This window comes from Anolis sagrei, chromosome 3 (genome assembly GCF_037176765.1).
Source record: "Anolis sagrei isolate rAnoSag1 chromosome 3, rAnoSag1.mat, whole genome shotgun sequence".
Lineage (NCBI taxonomy): Eukaryota > Metazoa > Chordata > Lepidosauria > Squamata > Dactyloidae > Anolis > Anolis sagrei.
The window spans coordinates 41,439,646-41,462,559 of record NC_090023.1 but is presented as its reverse complement, the minus strand read 5'-3'; the positions used below and the strand labels follow the sequence as shown (position 1 = coordinate 41,462,559).

Below are 22,914 nucleotides of genomic sequence, written 5' to 3'. Positions count from 1 at the left end.
TCTTACAAAGTAAGTAGGCTTAGCGTCCAGGTTCCATAAAATGAAAGACTAATTGATCAAGGCACAATTGGACCTATGGTGGCAGAAGACCAGATCTACAATGACATTTATATTCTTATATATTAAAGAAGATAGGTTGTTATCTAGGACAATGTAAAATGTTACCTGTTTGCCTAACAGTTAGGCATGCATCACCTATCAGTAATGTCTGTGGTTATTAATTTTCCAACAGCAGGACATTCCAGCCTGACTGGATATATCACCCTTTAACTTGAAACACTAACTCCCAGTTATGTCTTTTTGTTGTTAGATCACTCTAGTTTCAATTACCTTATGTATCACTAACAGCAATTTCTACCCTCACCTCCATCTTTTCTCTTCTTTCCCATCCTGTTTTTGTGTTTCTGAGTATTTTTCTTCTTCTTCCTGTGATTCATTATTTCTTGCTATCTGCTTTCTCATTGCTACCAGACAATAGCAGCTGCAATCTCTCTGTCTCTCTCTCTCTTGCATACACACAGACATATATCATATACACAGATGCAGCTAAACAAAGAAACACATAGGTATTCGGAGGAGTTCTGCATAAGAAATAGCAGGGAAGCTGCTTAGGGAATGACTGGGATTTAGCAGCTGAATATGGTTCTAGCGTTTCTCAACCTAGGGGTCCGGACTCCTGGGGGGGGGGGGGAGATCACGAGAGGGTGTCAGAGGGGTCGGCAGAGGCTATGAGATAACATAATATTTTCTGTTGGTCGTGGGCTGAAGATACCTCCGCCTGCCATCTTCCTTTTTTAAATCCTCCCACCAAAGGCCCCCCACAGCTGTGATTGGCCAGGCTCCCAGCTGGCTTCTTAGCCAAGGGGAGGGCTGTTTCTGGACTCCAAGCAGGGAGGGGAGAGCAGGCGTGCTTGGCGCATGGCACCGTGGTGCACATGTGTGAGCGAGGCACAGTGAGGCTCACACCAACAAGTCCCTTCAAGGCATGGGGATTCTATGTGGGATGTTTGGCCCAATTCTATCATTGGTGGGGTTCAGAATGCTCTTTGATTGTAGGTGAGCTATAAATCCCAGCAACTACAACTCCTAAATGTCAAGGTCTATTTTCCCCAAACTCCACCAGTGTTCACATTAGGGCATATTGAGCATTTTGGCCAAGTTTGGTCCTGATCCATCATTGTTTGAGTCCACAGTGCTCTCTGGATGTAGGTGAACTACAACTCCAAAACCCAGTGTCCACCAAACCCATCTAGGATTTTCTGTGGGTCATGGGCATTCTTTGTGCCCAATTTGGTTCGTTTCCATTGTTGGTGGAATTCAGAATGCTCTTTGATTGTAGATTAACTATAAATCCCTGCAACTACAACTCCCAAATGACAAAATCACTCCCCCCGCCAACCTCACCAGTTTTCAAATTTGGGTGTGTTGGGTATTTGTGCCAAATTTGGCTCAGTGAATGAAAATCCTGCATTTCAGATATTTACATTATACTTCATACCAGTAGCAAAATTACAGTTATGAAGTAGTAACAAAAATAATTTTATGATTGGGGGTCACCACAACATGAGAAACTGTATTATGGAGTAACAGCATTAAACTGTTCTAGACAATTTTTAAAATCATTAAGTAATTATTTTATTTTAAAACCAATTAACCCTAAGAGGAACACACCCTTGAGTCCTCTTTAATATGTACAGAAAGTATCAGGTGTCTAGGGATGGCCTTGAAGCGGTGCTGTAGACAGAGAGATTTAGACACAAAATACTCTTTTGTTGTGATAACTATCTTTTCAAGTGGTGAGGTACAGTCTCAGGTCCATTACTCACAAGGATTTAGGTATCCACAGTCTTAAAAGTGGAGTGTTTTTAAAGATTATGCCACCCACATTTTCCTGATGTTATGGATTAGGAATTCATCTTGACATGTCAAAGAACATGATGCCAAGGTCCTCTGTTGGCAGTTAGGGAATGTTCAGACATATTTGTGGAAAAAATAGAAGTTACTGCATCACCAAATTACTTTATTTCTTGAGTTAATCATAATAAATCATAGTGCACTTGTAAATACTAAACAAATTAAAGATGTTCTAATCTAATACAAGCATTTAGAGTAAAATCCTCAGTTTGTTTCCATACTGTTGTTGTCTTTTGGTTGTGAAGTATCTCTCCTTTGGGGATTTAAATGGACTCTACAATATAAACATTGTAATTGATTCAAGTTCATGGCCAAGTCTTGAACGCTCCTCGATGAAAGCATGTCCTTCATTTGTTCTATACAGCAAATTTTAGCAAGGTGTCATTAGTTTACATACTGAGCTTAAGTCATACAATTGCAAATATCCTTCCCAGCTAGAATGTAAAAATAGAGAATTTGTATGAGTTAGTACATTGTGCCATTGAAAACAACTTTGTAATGCTCTGCGATCTCAAATATGGAGTATTGAGAAGGACACACACAGTGGTAGGATCTGTGTGCAAAGGAATAGCTCTGATTTACATCAGCAAAACACAGATTAAGGAGCTTTAGTCATCCCTTTTGTAAATTGCAGAGGTTTTGAAATCTGCTGTGGAAAAAATCAAGATGAGCACATGTGCAGATGAACTAGTCAGCAAAGGAAAAAATTCCATCAAGCTTTATATCAGAAGCAGCAGATGCTAAAGAACCCTGCACGCATGCTCTGCAGAGAATTTGTGAAGCAACACATTTAATCATGAATGAAGGACCACATGGATGAGCCTGAAAAATTGAACAGTGTTGCACTTACCAGCCCATTTCACAGAAGATGAGTTATACAGCTGTCCCTCCACACTGATGAGTTTAACTTTTGATGATTTGATTATTTGCCAATTTGATTAATATGATCTCTTTCTAGGTCCTCTGCAGATTCATATTGAAAGATCTAAAGATTCCTATAGATATATTCTCACAGGTAAAAAAAATAGTGGGGGTTTTATTGCAGCTTTTCTACTTTCATGTGGGTTCTGTACCCTTATCCCAGAGAATGTGGAGGGCTGAATGTGATTCTACAGAGAGCTTAGAAAAGTTACTTTTGGACTTCAGCATCCAGTATTTCACATACCAGCTATTCTGGTTGCTATCATTCAAAAAAGTAACTTTTTCAAGCACTGTCTCTGTAAAAGGAGCTGAGCAAACTCCATATAATGCCTTATCTTTCTTTTTTTCCCTTTCAACTTGTTTACATTTCCAAACAACCTGCCCCCCTTCCTCCTGAACATAGTATATAATGGATGCTTCTAGAGGTTGTCAAACCGACAGTCAAAATCTGTCATCCTGCAGACAATAAATTTCCACTGACGATCTCTGCAAGGGAAGAGAAATAGAATACAAGCTTTAATGAGTTGTGAGTAATGATGGATATCAGTACAGGATATTAAAAAGAGAAAGGTTTTCAGTCTGTGGCCAGCTCTAAGTGATGTCTGTTTGCCTGACTGTTTATTATCTGTCTATCTTTCTATCTAGGTAAACGCAAAGGTTTTCCCCTGACATTAAGTCCAGTCGTGTTCGACTCTGGGGGTTGGTGATCATTTCCATTTCTAGGCTGAAGAGCCAGTGTTATCCGTAGACACTTCCAAGGTCATGTGGCCGGCATGACTGCATGGAGCACCGTTACCTCCTGCCAGAGCAATACCTATTGATCTATTCACGTTTGCATGTTTTTGAACGTTCTATCTATTTGGAGTATTTATATCCCATCATTCCACCCAAAATAGAAAATGCTTGTCTCTCCTCTCCATTCCTTATCCTCACAAAACTCTGTACAGTATAGTTCAGCCTAAGAGAGAGTGAATAGTCAAAGGTCACCTGGTTGGGAAACTAACTTTTGGATCTCCCAATCTGCAAACCAACATGGTAACCACTTCACCATTATTGGATGTCACACATGTTTTTGTGATTTGTGTGACTATGTGTTGGGTAAACATAAAAAACAACCATCATGAAATATTTCAGTTTGGCCATTTCAAGACAGATTTTACCATAATTTTGAAATATTTGGGCTGGCAATCATAGCCCAAGTTAGATTTGAAATTCAAGTTTTCTGGCTCTTGAGCAAACCCTTCATTTGATGATGTTTTGGAGTTTGCTATAAAATGCTTGAAGACAATTGTAGGTTTTTGTGCCTTCCAAAACTGTCATGGTTCCTACTATCTTCCTTGGGCATGCTTTATACTTTACAAGCATTTTTTAAAGTCATAATCTAATAAGTAATCTCTTGGCATTAGGAGGAGGTTATGCTTTCAAAAGAATATATGAATTTCTGAAACTAACCTCTCCACACCAGAGAAAGTTGTGGTTGCTCCACGAATGTAATGATCATAAGCATACAACATCATGTCCATATCTTCACCATAGTGTCCTGGATGTTCTGTTGTCAACCTGCAAAATAGAGAGATAGGGGTCAATGTCCTGCAGAAAAAATAGTGGATAGGAATTTCCATTTCTTCAAACACCTCTATCAGAAATGCTTGCAGCTTAATTGTTCCATATTCCAATATGATCTTATTATGGAAATCAAATTGATGTTCCTTCTCTCTGTTTTGCATAACTGGTGGGGACAAGAGACAGGACCTTCTCAGTGGTGGCCCCTTGGCCGTGGAATTCCCTCTCCAGCAATATTAGATAAGCAGCTTTCCTCCTGGCCCTCAGAGGAAAATGAAAATGTGGCGTACATGGCTTTGGGATCAATCTTTTGATGAATAACTGCAGTGCAATAGATGAACTGATGGATATGGATTATGTGCAATGATTACTGGAATGGTCCCGACTATTATTGTAGATTGCATGGTTTTAATAGAAATTGTAATGTTTTTAAATGTTTTAATGTGAATTAATTTAAATGTACTATGTTATTTTAATTATATGTTGTTTCAAGGCATTGAATACTTTCCTATATTTATAGCTGCCTTGGGGCTCCTTCAGGGTTGAAAAGGGTGGGGTATAAATATAGTAAATAAAGAAATAGATAGATAGATAGATAGATAGATAGATAGATAGATAGATAGATAGATAGATAGATATCTTATGTTATTTTTAAAAGTATAGGCTGAGAGCCTACATCACATTCGTAAGTACATCAGTGGAGCTACGAATGACCTAAACAAAGGCATCAAGCCCTGAAATCCACCTTAAATTCCAGGGAGCTGCTCTAAACAAAGGAGATCTATGGCATGGTTGAAGCAGCCAGCCCTCTACCTTCCCTAAGCTGTGGGCAAGGGCTGGATGTGTCATCGTAAAATCTTGATTTTGAAACCAAAATTGCAATCCAGGACATCTGGTGTAAATAAACCAAATTAAGTAAACCCATGAGGAGGGGAACGTGGTCATTCGATCTCTTCCATCATCACTCTCCATAAGTGAAGAGCAACAGTCTGATTAAGGGACACCTTTATGAAAGAGGTCTTTCTACAACATTGGAAGCCTAAGGTTTTGGATCACTTGGAGCGTCTGTGCATATAGCAGAGGCTCTACTCTGTAGAGACAAGGTTGTTGTACCCCCTCCTTTATGGGCTTGTTTATCCAAGCACCTATAGATCGTAAGACTACAGAATAGAAAAGATATTTTTGCCATTAAAAAGCCATTTAAAAGCAAGCAGTGGGAATGCTTCATTTTTGAGAGGCAAACTCTAACATAAAAAAATAAAAGATTTAATATACTACCTAGTGATGTTTTTTGAAAAAAACAGATGGCCTAATTCACCCATTAAAACAAATGTATTCTTTTATTCACAATGGGCTTACGTGCCAGGCCTTGGCAATAGTCACATCCTTGGCAGTCAAGTTCAGAGGAGCTGGTTGTCAGCCAAATGAGGCAGAAGTAAACATGCATTACAAAGCAAATGACAATTGAATTCCAGAGCGGCAAATAAGGACTGAAAAGGGGGAACGCAATCAAAACTAGGTGTGGGTCAAGATCCAAAAAAGCAAGAGTTTACAGCAGGAATGAGTAGAATAGAGCTTGGGAAAGTATTAATTTGATTAATACACCCATTCCTCCACTTCTTTGGTCATATGGAACAGTAGCCTGCCATGAAAGGGACAGCCAGGTCCCTTTCACACTACACAAATATAAAACTCTGATTCCACTTTAATGATCATGGCAATATCCTATGGAATCCTGGAGTTTGAAGAGGCATTAGAGCTCTCTGTTAGAGAATTCTAATACCTCTCCCTGAATTACAAAATTCCAGAACTCTATAGGATATCACCATAGCGGTTAATGTGGACTTATAGCACTACAATTGTGTGCTGAAAAAGGTTCCCAGAATCCACATGTTCCTATTGAAAATATGCATAGAAAAATGAACATGTTCCAAATGCATACAGAACAGGTCATGGCATTTTACAACTAGAGTTTGGGGGAAAAATCACTTCAGCTCCCAGAACTTGGCGGTCACTGTCTGGGAATTTGGGGTGCTATAATCCAAAAAGCAACTTCTCCTGTTTACAACAAGGTTAGATTCTAGAGTTTTGGAGACAAGGCACATTCAGCAAGTTTAGGGATTGTATCTTTTTTCCATGTTTAATTGGCACATCTGATCGGAAGAAACCACAGAAAGAATACAACTCTTGTTTATAGTTTCCATCTGATACCTCTTAAGTTAATTCAGTTACAAAAACACTTCAAATACTGTTGTTTAGTTAAGGGAAAAGTATTAAATGTGGCAAGTTATTTATAAATTCTTCTCCATCTATTTACTGGTATTAATCTTTAAATGAATACAAATCTCTGACATGCTGCTAGCCAGGCATGTAGCCGGGGGGAGGGGGGTTGAGGGGCTTCCCCCCCCCCCCAATTCTCAGGGTGGTCCGTGAGAAGGCCTTACTGGTACATTATTTAAACTGTTATGTTTATTCATATCATGATCTGATCACCATGTTCAATATATCCCATATGCATGGGGGTATTGAGATAATGATACAAAAGGTTTGCTAGGGTAGATCCTCTCTCACTCAGACTCAGCACCCCACCTCCCAAATCAAAATTCTGGCTACGGGCCTGCTGCTAGCTGTTGTTATTCAGCTCCCTAAAGAGGAACATAGTAACAACTTTGGTCTTAGGCTTTTGTTTACTTTAATCAGATTAATTAAAGGAAAATAAAGTTTAGTTGACTTGCTGGAATGCACACAAGAAATCAGAGAGGGGAGTGAAAATGAAAAATGAGCGAGCTCATTGTGTTTTTCTGTTATAGGGGAGTGGGGATGGCAAACTCTTTAATCTCAACAGGTTGAAAAACAAAAGTAAGGTCACAATAACTTCTGATATATAATGCCAATGATAATGTAACATGAGCTCATTTTGAGGAAGAACTACAATCTTTGCAGAAACATATGCAAAGCTTGGCTTCTCACTGAACATCGAGAAAACCAAAGTGCTTTACCAGCAGTCATCAACCAACCCTTCTGTAATGCCAAAAATTAAAATTTAATGTTGTAAAGCTAGAAAATGTTGACCTAGACAGCCACCTCTCCAAAGAAGATGACATCAGTGCCGAAATACAACACCATCTGAGCTCTGTGAGTGCAGCATTTTTTTTAATGAAGTGGACAATGTTCAAGGTTCAGGACATTCATAGGGATACCAAGATGCTCATTTATAAAGCAATTGTCCTTCCAACTCTATTGTATGCCTGAGAAACATGGACCATCTGCAAATGTCACTCTCAACTTCTGGAATGATTTTATCAGTGTTGCCTTCAAAAAATCCTGCACATCTCTTGGGAAGACAGGCAGACAAATGTCAGCACTCTGGAAAAAGCAAGGACAACCTATTGGGAAGTGACATCAACTTCGCTGGGTTGACTATGTTGTCCAAATGCACAATCACCATCCAATTATGGGCACCACAATTTAAAAGAGATATTGACAAGCTGGAAGGTGTCCAGAGGAGGGCAACTTAAATGAAAGACCATGCCCCATAAAGAGCGACTTAAAGAACTGGGTATGTCAAGCCTGTAGAAAATAAGTTTGAGAGGAGACATGGTAGCAATCTATAAATATGTGAAAGGATGTCATAAGAAGGAGGGAGCAGGCTTGTTTTCTGCTGCCCTGGAGACTACGACTTTGAGCAATGGGTTCAAATTACAGGAAAAGATATCCTGCCTGAACATTAGGAAGAACTTCCTGACTGTAAGAGCTGTTCAATAGTGGAACTCTCTTTCTCAGAGTATGGTGGAAGCTCCTTCTCTGGAGGCTTTTAATAAGAGGCTGGACCTGTCAGGGGTTCTTTGATTGTGCTTTTCCTGCATGGCAGGGGGTTGGACTAGATGGCCCATGTGGTCTCTTTTAACGCTATTATTCTATGATTCTATCTCCCAAAGCAGTTACTTTATTCTCAGCTCAAGAATGGAAAGTGAAATGTTGGTGTACAGTAAAAGAGATTTAAAGATGGGCTTAAAGCTAACCTTAAAAATGTGAAAGAAACACCAAGAACTGGGAATCACAGGCCCTGAAGTATTCTAACTTGAGGTCAGCTGTTACTAGCAGTGCTATGAATTTTAAAGAGGCACAAACAGAGGGTGAATGGGAGAAATGTGCCAAGAGGAAGGCACGTCAAGCAAACCCTTTCATGATTGCCTTCTACCTAAATCCTCATTCTGACAAACTGTGTGGATCCAGATTAGGTCTCTGCAGTCATTTACAGACCCACTGCCAAGACTCTACCTTTGGAAGACAATCATACTCAGCCACAAGGGATTGCCTACAGAATTAATAGTGGAATCCACATGGTCCATAACTCCCTATTTTCAGGAGTTTCAAAAGCACAGAAATTGCTCTGTAGTTCTATATAATTGCATGCACATTTCCTGACTTTGCTATTTTGCTGGGTACATTTACATTATCTTCTACATAACAGATGTGATTTAATTACAGATATATTTTTTTCTATCTTCTCGTTCTTAAAAGACCATCTCAACATTACCAGGAACAGAACATCCTTCCCCAACAATAAACAGCAATAATCAGTGCTGACATTCTGGAACCAGTTAAAATTCTTGAGGCAATTTAGCTCCATTGTGTTATGTCTAAGCACTTTAAGCTCCTGTCTTGCATGTGTGGGTGTAGATGATAGAAATTCATCATAGGCCCCACAGGTATGAGCGAATGCAGGAGGTGTAACAGTTACCGAGGCATCTTCTGTTATGTTCCAGTCAGTGGCCCAACTGTTCTCCATGAATTGCACATCCTCCAATACCTTGTGGATGAAAAATGAGAGACATGTGGCCAGGCTAGATCGTTTTAAAGCAGGCATGGGCAAATTTTCTAACTTGGGGGCTACATGGTGGGTTGGAGAAGGATGGGCGGGCCAGGAGGGAGGGGGTTCTCCCCAAGTCCCCTCCATGTCCTTTTCTCCCTTTCCTCTTCTCTTTCAAAGACAGAAAGTGAAGGAAAGATGGGTTAGTGTATTGTCGAAGGCTTTCATGGCGGGAATTACTGGGTTCTTGTAGGTTTTTTGGGGCTACATGGCCATGTTCTAGAGGCATTCTCTCCTGACGTTTCAGCTACATGTATGGCAAGCATCCTCTGAGGATGCTTGCCATAGATGCAGGTGAAACGTCAGGAGAGAATGCCTCTAGAACATGGCCATATAACCCCAAAAAACCTACAACAACCCAAGATGGGTTAGCATTGGTCTGGATGAGATGGTGGACGGGAGAGAAAAAGTGTATCCATTGCCTACTCCTGATATAGAATCCTAGAATGCCAGAGCTGGAAGAGACCCCCCAAGGGTCATCCAGTCCAACCCCCTGCCATGCAGGAAGGCACAATCAAAGAACTCCCAATAGACAGCCTCTCAGACTAAAAACCCACTTGATGGTGGGAGTAAAATGTTGTAGCTGGTGCTATGAATTTCCAGCAAACCATCTGGAATAATAAAAAGGTCATATGAATATTTTTTTAAATAGAGCACCAAATCCCAGTACTTCCAAACACATTTGGCAACTCCAGGAGATCTCTAAACTTACAAGATCAGCAAGGACAAAAGGAGCACATCAGCAAAACTCACTGTCCCCTGGTACTTGCTTTGTCAGGGAAGATTCTATGAACATTAGGACCTTTTATAAATGGAAAAAATCTGTAAAAGGAACAGCCACGTGCACTGTAAACACTTGGCAAATGTGGTCTTGTCTGGCCAGGCAACAATGAGAGAAAGTAGCTCATGAAGAGCCAAATATGGAGCTCAGCAATCCTTATTGTCTAGAGAAGGGAAATAATTAGAAACAGTCCGTGTGGATGCTCCAGTTCTTTGAGGACATGTGTTTATGTTTCAAGTCAAGTTTTTCATTCTCTCTCTGTAGATATAGACATCAATATGGATGAATGCAATGAGATTGTAATGACAAATACGCATCTGCAAAGAATTTATTTTTCTTCTATGGAATGAAGAAAACTCTTTCCAGGCAAACGCTGAAAAGACATCTGGCCAGAGCTTGGAAAAAATATTTTAGGGGGCACAAGTCCCAGAGTTCCCCAGTCAGTATGTCTACTCATCAAGTGGGATCTGGGATTCTAGAACCTGCAGTCAAAAAAGTAACTGCACATGGACTGTCAGCACAGAACCACAAAACATAGCTAAGGGATGTAGGGTTTCCCAAGTAAAAATACTATCATGTACTTTTCAAGATCATATTATGATATGGTAATAAAAATGTTTCCAATATAAGAACAAAGTAAGCTAGTAAACTGTAATAACAAAATACACATAGCTGTGCAGAAGTAAGATTGGCCAGTTAAAGTATCTGCCAACAAGCAGGATCCTAAGCACAATGTTTGTTTGACTATAAAATCCAAAAGTGGGGCTATGGCCAGTATGTACACATCGGGACTCTGGTTCAATCTTGATTTGTCCTAGAAAGTTGCTTGGCAAGTCTATTAACTTTGAAACTTAGCTTTGAATATGTAAAGTACAAATGATAGTCCAATGATTCCTTTCTGAACATACAGTCATTCCATTGCATATAATGATATTTTTTTGACCTGTGAGGACACTTCTGTAGCAATCCCCTAGGTCCTTCAACATGACCCCATGGTCAACCTCTGGCCATTGGTGGCAGATGATCCTAGAATTGTGCTGGAGGACTTACAAATGCCTAGAAAAGTATTCTGTCTAGGAATTTCTAGGTTCTATAGTGCAATTCTGTAATCAGCCTCTGGCAGAGGTTGAGCATGGAGTTGCACTGGAGGATCTAGAGATTGCTAGAAAAGGCCACATTAATCAAATCTGTGAAATTCACAAAAGTGAAACTCACAAATGTGAATTGTCAACTGTATACTTATTCATTCCCCAAGCTTCCAATTTTTGCCCCTAATCCACACAGAAATCTTTCCAAACACATGAAAATACACCCATTCAACCAATTTAGCACCCTGAATGTCATGGTATGTTCAAATAACTCTATTTTCCCTTGTAGTCCTTCTCAAAATCACAACAGGATGTGATATGATGTTGTTCTTGTTGGTGGGATACAGTCCTAATTTATGACTTCTGTTTTAAAATTTGCATAAATAATCCTTAATTTCTCATTGTAAATTGTATTCCTCAAGATAAAGGATAATCTGTACACCAGATAACTGGAACCAGATTTGGACCTGAATCCAAATTGCTAGCTTCAGCTAAAACAGATTCATTGAACCAATGAGATTTACAAAAATATTGACTTATCCTTTAGCAGCATTTAATTCAGTGGGTCTAGTTGGGCCAAGCAATTGGATTTAAATTTTGAAAATAAGCAATGCAGAGCTAGAGAGTTGTAATGGTTTGGGTCTTGGACCAAGACTCTGGAGACAAGGGATGAACTCCCCAGTTGGCAGTGAAACATACTGGGTGACCTTGGGAAAATTACACTCTCCCAGCTTTAGAGGAAGGCAATGGCAAGCATCTTTGGAAAAAATCTTGCCATATAAATCCTGTGATAGTTTTGTCTCAGGGTCACCACAGATCAAAAATGATTTGAAGGAACACAACAAAAAATATACAACCTATTGAAATGAATAACATGCAAGTTACTCTTGACTCCATTGAATTTCACTGATTTCAGTAGGACTATAGTATGACTAAGGGCCCATCTACACCTGCCAATTACTCTGTGATCAGTTTAGAGTAGCAATACTTTGGACTGGCCTGGAGGTGACCACATATTCCATATCCAGTCCACAGCAGTGGCAAGGCAGAATCCAGATCAGGCATTGACAACTCCCTCCCCCCCCCCCCCCCCCCAGGTGTTTTGGACTTCAACTCTCCCAATTTGGCTGTTAGGAATTGTGGGAGTTGAAGTCCAAAACACCTGGAGGGCTGAAGTTTGCCCATACCTGATCCAGATGGTCCAGTTGGACTGAAATGAGTTTGGTCCCACCTTACCCTACCTATAGCCATCACTGCAGTCACAGAGCTTCGAATATACTCCTGCTTTTCTCCCTGGTGGAATGGATGTCTTTATTGATATCAGCAAAGGTGCCCAGCAATGGCCAAGTGCTCTTTTAAAGCTCTGTAGCCATCTGCCATGGTGACAGCGTGGACAACATGGGGCCAATCAATTGCCTTTTCCCTATGGGTGGTGATGCCAGTCTGTGTGAACAACAGAGCAGTTTGCATTGGAGTTAGTTGTGCTGTCTACACTCTGTCTGAAATGTGGGACTGCTCTGGAGTTTCACCAAAGGTCTGGAGCATCCCCTGATTTTCTTAAATGTGGGGCTAAACTAATTCAACATGGTCTACCGTGTGTTTGGGGCCAGAAGTCTCTGGACATTGTTTGGATATCCTGGAGTAACTTGTGGTCCATCAGGTTTTAGGGCTAATGTAGACAAGCCCTTGGTCTGGATGCATCCCGAAGGCTCTAAGGTTCAAAATGAAATGAAAGATGCAGTAGCTGTGTTCCTTCTCATCCCTTCAGAAATCTAGTGGCAAAAGAAATCATCATGAGAAGCACATCTTCATGGTGGCCAATACTGTAAATGAGAGCACATCCTGCCTAAAACAGAATTTGGAAGGACTCCTTCATAAGACAGAGTTTTGGCAGGAAAAGGAGACGTTCGTGAAAGGCCCTGCACAACATCAACTCACACCAGGATGGATGTTTGAAAGCTTTTATTATAGGAGATCCAATATTGTTGCTTGTTTCAATTTTAGACCATATGTATTGTTGATGTATGTAGGTCAACAGCTGGTTAGACACATAATATCACATACACATCTCACCAGTGCGTAACTGAACTTTTCCTGCTTAGCTTTGTTTGTGTTAGATACTTTGAATTGGTACAGCATTGTTTCATCATTTTAAGGAGTAAGCTTGTTGAAGTTGCACTGCTAAAAACATATTTCTAAACAGAATAGTTATATTAGCACTCTCAAACTCAGTGCTTTCCAGATAGTGTTGTCTCCAATTCCTATCATTATATCTAGCATGGCCATGTAGGTAGGGATGATGGGATTTGCATTTCAACATATTTGAAATCTGGTGAATGCTAAGTAGTTTCAACAGTTCAGCAGCTTGAGATTTTATGTCAATTTATCATTTCTAAGTTATTAAACTTAAATTTTGTGTGTGTGTGTGAGAGAGAGAGTAATACAAAAATGCAATTCTGTGTTAAATTACCTAAGAGTAAGTGCAATTTATTTCTAAGCATGCATATGATTTATTTTTCTTTGTCATGTGTGGCTTCACACCTTCACCTGTGCTGTATTCACAGATAGGAAAGAGGGGTACTAAATGGGTGTACTTTTCCTCTTGAACTTCAGGCAAACAAGGATAAGTAAGTAAAACTTTAAAATCAAAGTGCATGTGTGTGTATACACACACACACACACACACTCATATGCGCAAAGGATTCCTAGGACATTTGTTTTAAAACTACATTATCTATATCACAACAGAGACCACAAAGAAAGAAACGAAATACGAGAAATACTTGAAAAAGAAGTGTGACTGATTAAAGTGCATTGTATACAGATTGTATTCATTTTAAATGATACCATTTTCTGGAGGTTTGCCACCTCCTAATTTCTATTTCCTTAATCGTTCCCTTTCTAATATGCTGTTCCACACTGGACTCTTCAGATCTGGCAAACAGATTTCATGCTGATAATATGCTGTTAGTACATTACAAACATTTTTGTGGGCTTACCAGCATGAATATGGGCATCTTCGGCTATAGCGGCAACAATAGAACTGCCACTCCCGGTCAAGTACAGATGGGAAATACTGGCTCTGAAATCCTGCCACCAATCCATTATTTGAACATGTTTGATACCTGAGAAGAGAAACCACAAAATTGAAGAAACACAAATGGATGGGTTTTTTTTTAAATTTGCTTTCTTTACATTTCAAGCACTATTGCTGAAGGTTACTGGAAGCTGAAAGCAACCCCATGCTGAGGTTCCCTGACTGGAATTGTTTGTTAGTCATCAGTTCCTATCCGCTTCACTATCCTCTTCTTATGTCATTTGCCTGCATATTGTGTGCCTTACTTTACACACACATTATATTTCTTACTTAAAGGCATTTTTCTTTGAATGGTTGTCCAGTCCAAGGACTTTATCACACAAGGCTGGCAAACCAGAATTGCAGCATGATGAACACATCCACTTCCAATACAACATCATATGCAGCTACCAGTTTGCCTTTCTTCTGTGACTGTAGTGCTGGACATTTTAAATGATGGGCAAAACCCATTGATATCTCCTGATCCTATTACCTTCTGACTACTTACCTCAGTGCAATAGATTCCTTCCACTTCTGAATCAACATGCTGACATTAAATGAGTGTGTTTCTCCTTGCCTCCTTGCTCTCTCTCAATATTTCCAGACAGGTTGTTTTCCTCCAGCCCTCTACCCCATTTTATTTTTCATTTTCATTTCAGTAAAATAAAAAATAAAAAATAATAACAACTGCTAGACATTATGGGTAGGGCATAGACTCAAAGACTTATATGTGTGGAAGACTGATTGGGTAATTGTAGATTTCCAAAATAGCGCAGTTGCATTACTTATTTATTTACGATATTTCTATCCCGCCTTTCTCAGCCCAAAGCGACTCAAGGTGGCTTCCAAATTGGCAGCAATTTGATGCCATAACAGTTCACAGTATACAATTAAAAACAGTAAAACAACATTATAAAATCCACACAAAACAATTAAACATATATAAAAACCAATGTCTTCCTGTTAATCTCATTTTCCAGTAGCATCGTCTAATGCAGAGAGATTCCATTCTGAACCTTCTAAAATCAGTGTGTATCCATTCTCTACACAAATGCAATGACAGCTAGCATGTTGGTGTGATTTATATATTTTTAAACAATTTTTTAAAACTATAAAAAGGAAAATCCAGAACATTTATGTTGCTCCTGAGCAGCAGACTACACAGGCAAACATACAAAAGGCCACCTGGCTACAAAATTACAAATCCCAGGATTGCATAGGATTCCATCCAGGGTGCTTTGAATGTGTGTTTCTGCATGGCATGGGGTTGCACTGAATGTCCTTGTGGTCTCTTCCAACTGTACAATTCTTGTTAAAGTAGAATCAAAGTACTATTAGGTCCATGAATTTCCAATAATTGATTACTTTTTAAAAAATATAAGAATCATAGAGTTGGAAGAGACCACATGGGCCATCTAGTCCAACCCCTTGCCATACAGGAAAAGCACAAAGTATCCCTAGCAGATGGCCATCCAGCCCGTTTAAAAGCTTCCAGGGCAGGAGTCTCCACCACACTCCAAGGCAGAGAGTTCCACTGTTTAGAGCAGGCATGGGCAAACTTTGGCCTTCCATACCAGCTGTTAGGAATTGTGGGAGTTGAAGTCCAAAACACCTGGAGGGCCAAAGTTTGCCCATGCCTGGTTTAGAGAGTTTAAACAATGTCTGGAAAATGACCAGGATGCTCCCACTAAGAGGGGGGGGGGGTCTTTTAATAGTGAAGAATAGCTGCAGACTGGCAGTGAGTGTTTTTACAAGCCTGTCTTGGAAACCAAATTTATGAGTACTTACAATGTAGCTTCAACTGAAGTAGCTATTTTGCTTCAAGAATCCTGGAATGATTTCTTATAGGCAGTATTTCCTGTATTTCATCTTCCAGAACCCTAGCAGATAAACTCCTAGTGTGTCTTTATCCAGCTGTTAACTATCAGAGCCAGACTACTCTTTGAAGTAGACTGTTTCATTTGTTTTTCCATTTCACAAGAACAGTTAGGCTTACTATGTAATATCATTATAAAATAGTCGCTGGTGCTAATGACTTGGCCGTATCTCATTTAGTACTTACATCAAGGAAGTTGCTGTTGTAAATTGGCACAAAGGTGGCATGGGCAAAGTTTATTCTGATAAACCAGGTTAAGAGGTCTGTTCTGGATTTCAACTTCAATTTGTTGAATGAAAATCAGAAACCTTCTAAAGAGGCATTGCCTCATTTGCTTTTTTGGATCTGAGTTGCTATTGATCCCCTCATTCTTATTTACATTTACAGTAGAGAGCCCCACATAAAAGCAAGTGCTTTTGGGACAAAGTAGGAAATCCCTGCTTTGCTCTGAAGTAATTCGTCAGCTGGAAAGCCCGGGTCTTCTTGAAAGACCCGGGTCTTTCCAGCTATGGGTGGACTTCTGAGAGGGCAATCCACACAGCTATGGGTGGACTTCTGAGAGGGTAATCCACACAGCCCTCTCTTGTTTTCCAGGCTCTGTGAGCCTGGAATATCCAAGAGGGCTCTAACACCCTCCCCAAACCTTTCAGAAAAGCTTTTAAAAAGGAAAATAACTTACCCAGATGCCATTTCTCTTCTTTGGCACTACCTTGGCATGTAGAAATGGCATGGCAGGAGAAGGGGGGGAGAGGAAAATCACTCCTCCCTCCCCCCACTTTCTCCTGGTGTGTCATTTTTATGTGCCAGGAGAGCACCAGAGAAGGGGAAATGGCAATCAGGTAAGTTATTTTCTTTTTAAAGGCTTTTCTGTGGGTTTTTGTTTTGTGTTCTGGTACCCTCCCAGAAAGCAGGGCATGTGCCCCCCCCCCCCAAAAAGCACATGCTTTCTGAGAAGTCTACATTTTAAAAACCCAATTGATCCAAGGTTAAAGTGCTTTCTGGAACCACCCCACCCTGAAAAACAGGACATTTCAGGTTAAAAATTTTGGTTAGCTCTGAACCAGTTAGTGTTGAATAGCCTTTTCTTAGCTCATTCTATCTCACAAGGTTGCTGTGATGATACAATAGTATAAAGTTATTATACTGCACACCAGAGCTTTGTAATTGGATGGAAGATAATTGGATGGAAGATAATTGGATATTCATAGTTAGAATAATTTTCTGCATTTGTTCTTGCACACCAGTAGCATGGCAAGAAAAACACTGTTGATGTTAGTGATGATAAATGTTTGTGCATGCGCGGAGAAATGTACAATTGAGCCATAAACAGCATTCTCTCTTTCGCTTTCTCTCTCTCTTGTGCATGCACATAGGCCCCTTCCACACAGCTGTACAAAGTCCACATTGAAATGGATTATATAGCAGTGTGGGCTCAGATAATCCAGTTCAAATCAGATATTGTGGACTATCTGCCTTGATATTCTGGGTTATATGGCTGTGTGGAAGGGCCCACACACAGAATGAGGGGAGATACCGCATCAGATCTTCTTTCAGCAAAGAAACAGAAAAGTCCATCTTTTAGAAGCCCTTCTTTTGGCCAAAGAAATGCAAGCAAAGTCATATCGGCAAAGATGAGCACTATCAGAAACAGATGTGAACATTTTTTGCAGAGTTCCATTAATATGATAATCTTTAAACAAATGGGCTTGTATGTTTATTTCTTGTGTGTGCTTTATGATACTATTTTAAGCCAGTCTATAAAAGAGAGCCCTGGTTGGCACTAACCCCAGTGCCATTCTGGCTTTTTATTAAAACCTTCAGGGCTTAATTGATTTTATCCTGCTTGCATATGTATCATGTTTGACATTATTTTAAGTTGTTTTATATTGTTTTAAATTATCTGGTCTAAAAAGATTATTTATTTAGTGTATAATCTAATCTTTTAAAGCCATTGTTGTTTTAAATTTATTGAAGGTTATTAAGCTTATTATAATTTCTATATAGAATTTGCAAAGACTTACAAACACGTGAGGGGAAAATTCATATATAAAAATAATGTATACATATAGATACAAATACATGGAAATCTCTAGATATCTATATGTATAAAGGATTTGCAAAGATTTGCAAACATATGAGGGGAAAATTAATATATAAAAATAATGTATATAGATAGATAGAGATAATATATAGCTACATAAGGATTGCAAAGGCTTGCAGGAATGCCTATATATCTGTAGGAGAGATTAACAAATTATAAGATTAATGGATATTCCTGACTTGCAAGGGCTTCTGTCCCTCTTAGTGAGTGAGGGGGGGTTTGGAAAAGAAAACACACTGATAAAGGAGGGAAAGAGGAGAAATAAATAAATCATATATAGCAAGCAATGGCCTCCAGGCTCCCCCACCCAACCTTCACCCCATTATAAACCAAAGGATGCTTTTTCCACCCCACCCCCGCCCCCAAAAAAGGCTGAAAGGCCCAGCCTATCTTCAAGTATATATGGTAACTATGGAACCTCCTCTCCTTTGGTGTACTCTTGTGAGCCATGCTGAGATCAAGGAAAGGATGGTGCATCAGAGCATATGTCTGGATGATAAAGGGCAAACACCAACGTCATGCACTTCCAACTGCTGAACAAAATACTGTATCTTCAGCAGATAATAATGTCCCATTTCCATCTGAAATGTTGCTAGTTTGAATGAAACTAAAGGCTGGAAGCAGTGCACCTGATGGGATAGGGCACTGTTTCTCAAACTGTGCTTCTCCAAGTGTTTTGGACTTCAACTCCCAAAATTCCCAGCCATCTTACCAGCTGTTAGGAATTGTGGGAGTTGAAGTCCAAAACATTTGGAGGAGCACAGTTTGGGAATCACTGGGAAAGGGGATAGGAATCTATCAAACAAGCATAAAACATTGATCACTCTATTGCTACCAACTGGTCAGTTAAAATGTTCCTTGGTAGATTTAATGCATTCCACTTCTCACAGATATGATTTTGGTCCCATGCTGATAATGATTTCTCTGTAGTCACATATTGATAAGAACTTACCAAAATTCATAAATGGCATTGTAAAGTCGTCCATGCAAGTAGGGGGTTTCACTGGTTAGCTCTTTAAAGCTTTGAATTTAATTTCTGGATGTTCAGTCCTATTACTGGCACTCAATTGAGTAAGTGAAGACATCTGCTCTTGCACTTTGCTACTCTGCATGTCCAGTGTGGAATACATCTCACTACATTAAAACACTGGATGTGGCCCTTAATGAGACATGCCACATTATCACAGGATGTATATGGCCTACACCACTGGAGAAATTATACTATTTAGCTGGTATTGCACCACCTGATATCCATACAGCCAGAAATTCAAGGCAGAAAATCCCACAGTATCTGCTTTGAACTGGGTTATCTGAGTCCACAATGCCATATATTCCAGTTCAAAGCAGAAAATGTAGGATTTTATTCAGCTGTGTGGAAGGGGCCTAAGACATGTGGCCTATTTTACTTGGAAGGAGAGGCAGAGGAAAAGAAGGAAGAGAGTTTCTTGGCAGTAAATCAAGGGTTGGAAAATTCCTCCTTTTACATATTCATTTAAACAATATGTATTGAATCCTAACTTGGGAATGAGTCAAGGCATTAAAGTTAGCAGACATGCTTATGTTGTGTGTGTGTGTTCTGCCTAAAATATGAAGATTTCAGTGCACCTACGTGACCTAGTGTTATATATAAATAATATAAAGAGAAACTGGGAACTGAAAAATGTAAAATAAGTCATTCTGAGTTCAAGAGAATTTGCTACCAAGCCATGAAGCAATTTAATTCAAACAATAAATTCCCCTGTTTAGCAACAAATTTCCTTCATTTTAAGGTGATCCAGTATAGAACAAGGTCTTCAAATTTCTGAAATGTTAGGCAGAGATCAACTATAATTTCATAAGACGATTCAACCTCAATTTATCTTGTATACAGGTATATTTTGGTTGGACAAAGGACCCTTCCATGCATCTATATAACCCAGAATATCAAGGTAGATAATCCACAATATCTACTTTGAACTGGATTATCTGAGTCCACACTGCCATATAATCCAGTTCAATATGGATTTCATACAGCTGTGTGGAAGGAACCTAAGTTTGGCTACCATCATGGAAATTATACAAAAGTGAAGGTTAGTGGTTGGAAATATATATCCTTGATGTATTTTGGAAGAAGCTTTCAAGTGGTGTATAAAAGGATCATGATTGTTTTCATTTCCTTATGCAAGCCTTATCTGATGTGGTTGTTTTGTTTCATATGTGCATATTGTTACTTTTGAATAAAAACCTTGTTGAAACCTATTGAATTCTTCTTGGGCCCTTCCACATAGCCCTATATCCCAGAATATCAAAGCAGAAAATCCCACAATATCTGCTTTGAACTGGGATTTTTGAGTCCACACTGCCATATATCCCAGCTCAAAGGAGAAAATGTAGGATTTTATTCAGCCGTGTGGAAGGAGCCCTTCTTCTATGTGGGGTAGGGACCTGTCCCCTATTCTTTTAATATTATTCCTACCTCTGGTACTTAAACTCCTGTGGAAAAGGAAAGCCCAGGTACACATCTATTTCATTAACTGAATGATATCTGAATTTATTCCCCTCTCTCCTCAACATTATAACTTCTTTTGCTTAAAAAGATTGTGCATATTTTCCTGGTTCTTCTACTATCTGCTTCAGTAGAGCCATGACATTGAAAAAAGCAAAGAGTAACAATGGTTTAAAATCAAGCATAACTATTGCCTATCACCAAGTAAAGCATTTGAGAAAGCTGAGCTGGTAGTACAAGGGTGAAAGTACATGAGAGACGATCTGCAAAGGAATGGGGATGTATTAATGGTTGTCTCAGCAAGAGAAATAAGCAGTGGTGCCATCACTACAGATTGCTGGATTGTTGATCCACCAGCATGAGCAGATCACAATTTTATTAACATGCATTTTGTTGCTCCTTGCATACATTGCTATTATTAACTATTTCATCAGCTTGACAGTGCTGGGGTTTCTAGTGTCTTCGCCTCAAGCAAATGCAAATATGATTGTCCTACCATTCTAGTCCTGCTCTGTTGATCTCTTCCCACCAGCACTCGGTTGGCTCTCCCAGGGTGTGCGGAGTAGGCATGCAAGCATAGTTCCACAGTCGGTCGGCGCCTTCTTTTTTGCTGAAAGTGCTCCTCACTGCCACTATCACTTGCCCATGTGGGCATTGGAAGTTGAAGCCCTGCCGATACAGGTTGACCCAGTCATCATTGTCCCCATAGGAGTGATAATAGTCTCCATATTGGCCCCATGCCACTGTGAGCAGAGGCAGGAACACAGAGAGAAGACAGAGGTCCATGTTGCTTGTGTTTCTGGCTGTAAAACGCCCCACTGGGTTGTTGTGCTGGCTTATTTATATCACATCTAACATTTGGATTCCAGATGTGGAACATCTAGCTCCAAACGTTATGTGTCACTGTTCAGCCAAGCCTTTCTGTACAAAAGAATTGGCCGCAGACAAATTCAATTAGTTTTAAGGTGGAATTTTACAAACATGCTAATCCTTTACATTATCAAAACCATGATTTCCTAGGACTGTAAACTATTTCTAATCCCCAGTGTCTCCTATATAAAAATGTAGAATATATATCACAGATGTGTGCACGGTAGCTAAACTGGTGAGGAAATAAACTATTTCAGTTTTCAAACAATGTTGCTTCAGGCAGTTGCAATAAAAAAATTAAGTGAAACAGGAATGCCAGGAATTGCTCTGAAATAACCTCAGGGTGCAATTTTCCATCTTTAGCTTCCATTCAGGTTTTCTTCTCTTAAAATTACATTCCTCTGCCCATTTTTTTTCTTAGGCAAAATATATTCTGTAGATTAAAATACATAGACCTCAATCTAACTCTGTACATGGAGAGTTATCCAGGGTGAGAGTCCTCCTAGGTTGAAACCAACATCATCGGTGATCACTTGGGTCCAAATAGCCTTCCAAGTGTAGGCTCAGTGGTGGGTCAGTAGGTGATTGTGGAGACCTATTCTTGACCTGCATGTTCTTCCACAGCGAGGTCATTGGTTTCCAGATGGAAGGCGGTCCTGGTCTGGGCTGGCTTGACATACCTTCCTCTTGACTCATTTCTTGCTTTTGCTCTCCATTCGTGCCTCTTTGAATTCCACAGCACTGTTGGTAACAACTGACTTCCAGTTAGAGTGCTCAAGGGCCAGGGCTTCCCAGTTCTCAGTGTCTATGCCACGGTTTTTAAGGCTGGCTTTAAGGCCATCTTTAAATCTATTTTTTCATTCTTCATTTGGGAGTATAGTATAGCTTTGGGAGATGGTGACCGGGCATTGGGACAATGTGGCCAGTTCAACGGAATTGATGATGGAAGATCATCTCTTCAATGCTGGTGGTCTTTGCTTCTTCCAGCACACTGACATTTGTTTGCCTGTCTTCCCAAGAGATTTGCAGGATTTTTCGGAGGCAGTGCTGATAGAATTGCACATGACTCTGTAGATAGTCCATGTTTTGCAGGCATATAGCAAGGTTGGGAGGATAATAGCTTTATAAACAAGCACCTTGATATCCCTTCATTTGGAAAAGGGCTGCACTTGCAGAGCTCAGATGGTGTTGTATTTCAGTGTCAATGTTGATTTTTTGTAGAGAGGTGACTGCCAAGGTAGCAGAAATGGTCAACATTTTCTAACGTTACACCATTAAGCTGTATTTCTGGCATTGCAGAGGGATTGATAGGTGCCTGTTGAAAGACTTTGGTTTTCTTGATGTTCAGTGAGAGTCCAAGCTTTTT

At 39.8% G+C, this 22,914-nt stretch overlaps 1 protein-coding gene across 1 annotated transcript; it reads right to left on the bottom strand.

Annotated features, from left to right (window-relative positions):
- Positions 1-2,003: 2,003 nt before the first annotated feature.
- DPT (dermatopontin) lies at positions 2,004-21,549 on the bottom strand. The gene is made up of 4 exons (XM_060766931.2): positions 21,175-21,549; positions 14,140-14,265; positions 4,288-4,395; positions 2,004-3,321 (listed from the first exon to the last, which is right to left on the bottom strand). The coding sequence occupies exons 1-4, from the start codon at positions 21,462-21,464 to the stop codon at positions 3,255-3,257; spliced, it is 591 nt and encodes a 196-aa protein (XP_060622914.1). The 5' UTR covers positions 21,465-21,549; the 3' UTR covers positions 2,004-3,254.
- Between the last annotated feature and the right edge of the window lie 1,365 nt (positions 21,550-22,914).

What these genes read in the sequence shown, in the direction of transcription:
- DPT (XM_060766931.2), bottom strand. Translation starts at nt 21,464, where the DNA reads ATGGACCTCTGTCTTCTCTCTGTGTTCCTGCCTCTGCTCACAGTGGCA. An exon ending in AGATGCCCATATTCATGCTG is followed by an intron (nt 4,396 to 14,139) that starts GTAAGCCCACAA and finishes TCTATTTTGCAG; the next exon opens with GTTGACAACAGAACATCCAG. An exon ending in ACTTTCTCTGGTGTGGAGAG is followed by an intron (nt 3,322 to 4,287) that starts GTTAGTTTCAGA and finishes CTTCCCTTGCAG; the next exon opens with AGATCGTCAGTGGAAATTTA.